This window comes from Eimeria maxima, genomic scaffold, assembly GCF_000499605.1.
Source record: "Eimeria maxima Weybridge genomic scaffold, Emw_scaff320, whole genome shotgun sequence".
NCBI lineage: Eukaryota > Apicomplexa > Conoidasida > Eucoccidiorida > Eimeriidae > Eimeria > Eimeria maxima.
In genome coordinates, this window is record NW_013566050.1 from 5,223 (window position 1) to 10,000 (window position 4,778).

General features: G+C 46.9%; 1 protein-coding gene across 1 annotated transcript in view; it reads right to left on the reverse strand.

Annotated features, from left to right (window-relative positions):
* Positions 1–838: 838 nt before the first annotated feature.
* EMWEY_00028200 (RAB6 protein, putative) overlaps positions 839–4,778 on the reverse strand; it is a gene marked incomplete at both ends in the record, with an annotated part of 5,074 nt that continues 1,134 nt past the window's right edge. The window contains 9 exons of the mRNA XM_013481361.1: positions 839–873; positions 1,319–1,474; positions 1,996–2,202; positions 3,241–3,275; positions 3,329–3,446; positions 3,899–3,950; positions 4,215–4,259; positions 4,477–4,516; positions 4,653–4,713. Of these exons, the coding sequence (XP_013336815.1) occupies positions 839–873; positions 1,319–1,474; positions 1,996–2,202; positions 3,241–3,275; positions 3,329–3,446; positions 3,899–3,950; positions 4,215–4,259; positions 4,477–4,516; positions 4,653–4,713 (749 nt within the window). The remainder of the gene's footprint in view (positions 874–1,318; positions 1,475–1,995; positions 2,203–3,240; positions 3,276–3,328; positions 3,447–3,898; positions 3,951–4,214; positions 4,260–4,476; positions 4,517–4,652; positions 4,714–4,778) is intronic.

Here is a 4,778-nt window from a genome sequence, read left to right on the forward strand (position 1 = left end):
GCTGCAGATAGTGCTGGGGGTAATTCTAGGTAACCAAGCCTTCTCTTTTGCTGCTGCTGTTGCTGCTCTTCCTGCTGCAACCGCTGTTGCTGTTGCTGCTGCTGCTGCTGCAGTATTAGGCAGCCGTTGGGGTGTATATACAGGAGAAATAGGATAAAAAGACTTAAAAGGAGGAGAATAAAAAGACGTAAAAACGCGTAAACGGCAAAAGGTGCGAAGACACCACAAGGCAACACTATCCGCAGAAAGAGAACCAAAACTGAAGAAAAAAACAAAAAAAAAAAAAAAAAACGAGGGTTTAGGGTTTAGGGTTTAGGGTTTAGGGTTTGGGGGGGAGGGTGGTTTAGAGGAACGACAACAAATAACAAAGAATAAAATAATTCTTTAATTCACTATAAGTACATTATTCGGATTGGACACATATGTGAACTAGGGTTTAGGGTTTAGGGTTTAGGGTTTAGGGTTTAGGGTTTAGGGTTTAGGGTTTACATTTTTCCTGGTAATATTTTGATTTGTTGTATATCATGTGCATGCGTTCTTCCTTCTGACCAAAAAATAAACCCTAATAAACTAACAGCAAATAGTTGCTGCTTTAATGCACAAACCACCATATATTTGCTGCTGCTGCTGCTGCTGCTGCTGCTGTTGCTGCTGCTGCTGCTGTTGCTGTTGGTCTTGCTGTTGCTGTTGATTGTGGTGGTTGCGGTGGTTGATGCTGCTGCTGCGGTGTGCTGCATCTGCTGCAGTTGCTGCAACTGCTGCTGCAGCTGCTGCTGCTGCTGGTGCTGCTGCTGCAGCTTACGCAGCTTACGAGGGAGAGGAAAGAGGCAGAGACACTTCACTGCTCGACCAAAGAAACACACACGATGAGCCCTGTACACAAACCCTAAACCCTAAACCCTAAACCCTAAACCCTAAACCCTAAACCCTAGAGACTAAACCCTAAACTTTGGAGTCGTTTTTTTCCGTTTCTTTTGTGGCCTGCAGCAAGAGTTGCATTGGGTCTGTGTCTAGGGTTTAGGGTTTAGGGTTTAGGGTTTAGGGTTTAGGGTTTTATTTATTCCTTACTTTATACTGGGGAGATAAAAAGCATAGATATCTCCTTTGTTTGTTGCTGCAGCAGCAACGTTGCCATCTGCTGCTATTGCTGCTGCTATGTATCTCCCCCTCTTCCTCTCTAAATGCAGCATGGTAGGTGCTGCTGCTGCTGCTGCTGCTGCTTTTTCTGCTGCTGCTGTTGCTGCTGCTGCTGCTGCTGTTGCTGCTGTTGCCGAGGGAGAGCTGCAACGTAGAGTGTTCCACATAGGTTGCTGCGTACAAATAGGATTCAGTGTTGCCTGCTGCTGCTGCTGCTGCTGCTGCTGCAGTTGTTGTTGCTGCTGCTGCAGGGAATCAAGGAGTTGCATCATGAGCTGTTGCTGCTGCTGTTGCTGCTGCTGTTGCTGCATCTGCTGATGCAGGGCTTCACGACGTCCTGCAGCAGCAGCAGCAGCAGAAGCAGCAGAACCAGCAGCAGGATCTTTTTTTGTTTCTCTTTCACGCAGCAGAAGCAGCAGCAGCAGCAGCAGCAGAAGTAGCAACAAGCAGCAGCAGCAGAAGCAGCAACAGACAGCAGCAGCAGCAGCAGCAGCAGACACACCTGCATATACACCTAAAGGTTGCCCCTCATTGCATGCAACAAATTGGGGTTTAGGCAATGTTATGCCGCTAAACATCCAACCTGTACTCCTTAAAACACAAATTAGGGTTTAGGGTTTAGTGAGGGTTTACAAAAAAGGGTTTAGCGAGGGTTTGAGAGAAAGAAAGGGTTTATTGGGGGATAAAGAAAGAAAAAGGGTTTAGCGAGGGTTTAATGGATAAAAGAAAGGGCTGCACACTCTTATAAGAAAAAAGAAAATGGGGGTTCTAGAAACCCAGGCAAGGGTTTAGGGTCTAGGGTTTAGGGTTTGGGGTTTAGGGTTTAGGGTTTAGGGTTTTTCGGTGTGTAAGAAGCACCTGGAGAGTCGTCAACCGAAAGCTTTCCTTGACTGAGCTGGTGCTGCAGCTGCTGCTGCTGTTGCTGCTGCAGCTGCTGCTGTTGCTGCTGCTGCCTGGATTGTTGCAGCAACTCCTCGAGCAGCAGCTGCTGCCGCTGCAGCAGCAGCAGTTGCTGCTGCTGCTGCTGTAGAGCTTCCTCCATGGCATTCCCGTGTTTAGAAGTTGCTGATCCAAGCAAGCTCTAAACCCTAAACCCTAAACCCTTCTATCCCAAACCCTTTGGCTTGGCGGAAGAGGAGGCTCGGCTAAGGAAGTACGGCAGGAGGGTTTAGGGATTAGGGTTTAGATCCCTGACAAGCCGTTTGCATTATGCAGCTAGAATAAGCAGAAGGCTATCGTAGGGTTTGCGTATATATTGAATATATCTAGGGTTTAAGGGTTTAGGGTTTAATATTTTTCTTAGGAGGGTTTAGGGTTTAGCGCTGAGGACCTAGGGTTTAGGGTTTGTGTGTAGAAGATGGAAGAGGGATCTATGCCGAAACCCTTAGAAGAAGAAAGCCCTTTTGTTGCGGGTTTTACTCCTATAAAAAAAATTAGGGTTAGGGTTTAGGGTTTAGTAGGGTTTAGGGTTTAGGTGGTGTAGGGTTTATGGTGATGCGGCGGCACACGGGGAGAGGCATATTCGTTCCGTTGCTCCTTTTGTCGTTATTTTTTAATTATAATTAAATATTTATTTAATTTTATTTATTCTTTTTTATTTAATTCTTTTAAATATCTTTTTTACGGCAATAAAACCCTCAAAACCCTCGCCTTCCTTGCCGCCGCTCCCCTCCCCCCCAGGTGACCCTGCAGCTAGAGGCTTCGATGGTGGTTTGTTACGAACAAAAATAACTAACTAAACCCTAAACCCTAAACCCTAAACCCTAAAAATTTAAGTAGTATAACTAGGGTTTATAAAGTCCTTAAATGGGGAGATATCGAGGGTTTAGGGTTTACAGATAAACGAGGTCTTCAATCAAAGTCTAGGGTTTACACACATGCTGCTGCTGAGGGCTCACAGCAGCAGATGCAGCAAACCGCTGCAGCTAGGGTTTAGGGTTTAGGGTTTACGTTGGCTACAGCAGCAGTCTGCTGTGCTCTATCTTGTAGAGATCCGCGGCTTCAAGAGACCGCTCATAAGCCCCCCAAACCCTAAACCCTAAACCCTAAACCCTCATGGGTCCTTTATGCAGGCGGCTGCTCCACATACACCGCATCTCGCACCTTCCTTAGCTGCGTAAACCCCAGCTCTCCAAACCCTTAATAAACCCTAAACCCTAAACCCTAAACCCTAGGCACTAAACTGTCGCACCTCAGCGCAGCAGAGCAAATAGCAACACTCCCCCAGTCTTCTCCCCAATAGGAGACGATCTGCTGCTGCTGCTGCTGCATCACATCAGCTGCAACGGCGGCATCTGCTGTTGCTGTTGCTGCAGCAGCAGCAGCAGCAGCAGCAGCAAGAACAGCCCAACTGACGCTGTCCTAAATCGCGTCACGCAAACCACCCAACTAGGGGGGCAGCAATGCATGCAACTGCATGCATGCAACAAACAGCATCCAATGCATGCATGCATGCATGCATGCAACTCTGCTGCTACTGCGCATGCATTTATGCATTGCATGCATGCGCAGCAGAGTTGCTGCTGCATCAGCAGCTGCAGCCGGAGGCCTTCCTAGACAAATCCTGCTGCTGTGGGGTAGCATTGAGCTGAACATCCACCACTGCAGCAGCAGCAGCAGCAGCAACAACAACAGCAGGAGCAGCAGCAACAGCACAAGAGACAAACAAACCCTTAGCAGGAAAAAGAGCGGCAACAGTTATCTAGCTCGCACCCTAAGAAGTACTTTAGGGTTTAGGGTTTAGGGTTTAGGGTTTTCTTACTTTGGGCGTCCGATGCTGGTTGTTGGGTCTCAAGACCAGGAAGAGCAGCAGCCTGCAGCAGCAGCAGCAGCAACAACAGCAGCAGCAGCAGCAACAGCAGCAACAGCAGCAGCAGCACGGGTATGTGAATAGTTTATCGCTATCTTTTTGTCTCCTTTTGTCTCTATAACATGGGGTGTATAATTGTCTCTTTTTAGGGTTTTATAAACCCTAAAAAAAAAACACTTATTACATAGTAAGTGTCTCCTTTTAGGGTTTAGGGTTTAGGGTTTAGGGTTTAGGGTTTTCTTACGAGTCTCCTAAATAGGGTTTTTACGTTATGACCAGCCTTAGCACTTGTCTCTATAAATAATATTCCTTGCTGCACATACCATAAACCCTAAACCCTCATAAACCCTAAACCCTCATAAACCCTAAACCCTCATAAACCCTAAACCCTCATAAACCCTAAACCCTCATAAACCCTAAATCTATTACTATACGGCAGCAACAACAACAGCAACAGCAACAGCAGCAGCAAAATAACAGCAGCACCAACAGCAGCTGCAACAGCAGCAGCAGCAGCAGCAGCAGCAAACCTCGCGAGCCTTTTGCTCCCCCTCCTCTGGAGACACTTGGCTGAACACAACAGACACACATTTAATCAAAACCCTAAACCCTAATAAACCCTAAACCCTCATATAAAGCACCAAATTGGCTAATAACTAAACCCTAAACCCTAAACCCTAAACCCTAAACCCTAAACCCTACTTACCGGCGGTCGCTTAAGTCCGTCTTGTTCCCAACCAAAGCAATGACGACATCTTTGCCTCTCTCTGCAGACACACAAACCCTAAACCCTAAACCCTAAACCCTAAATACGATTCTAAGGGCCTAACAA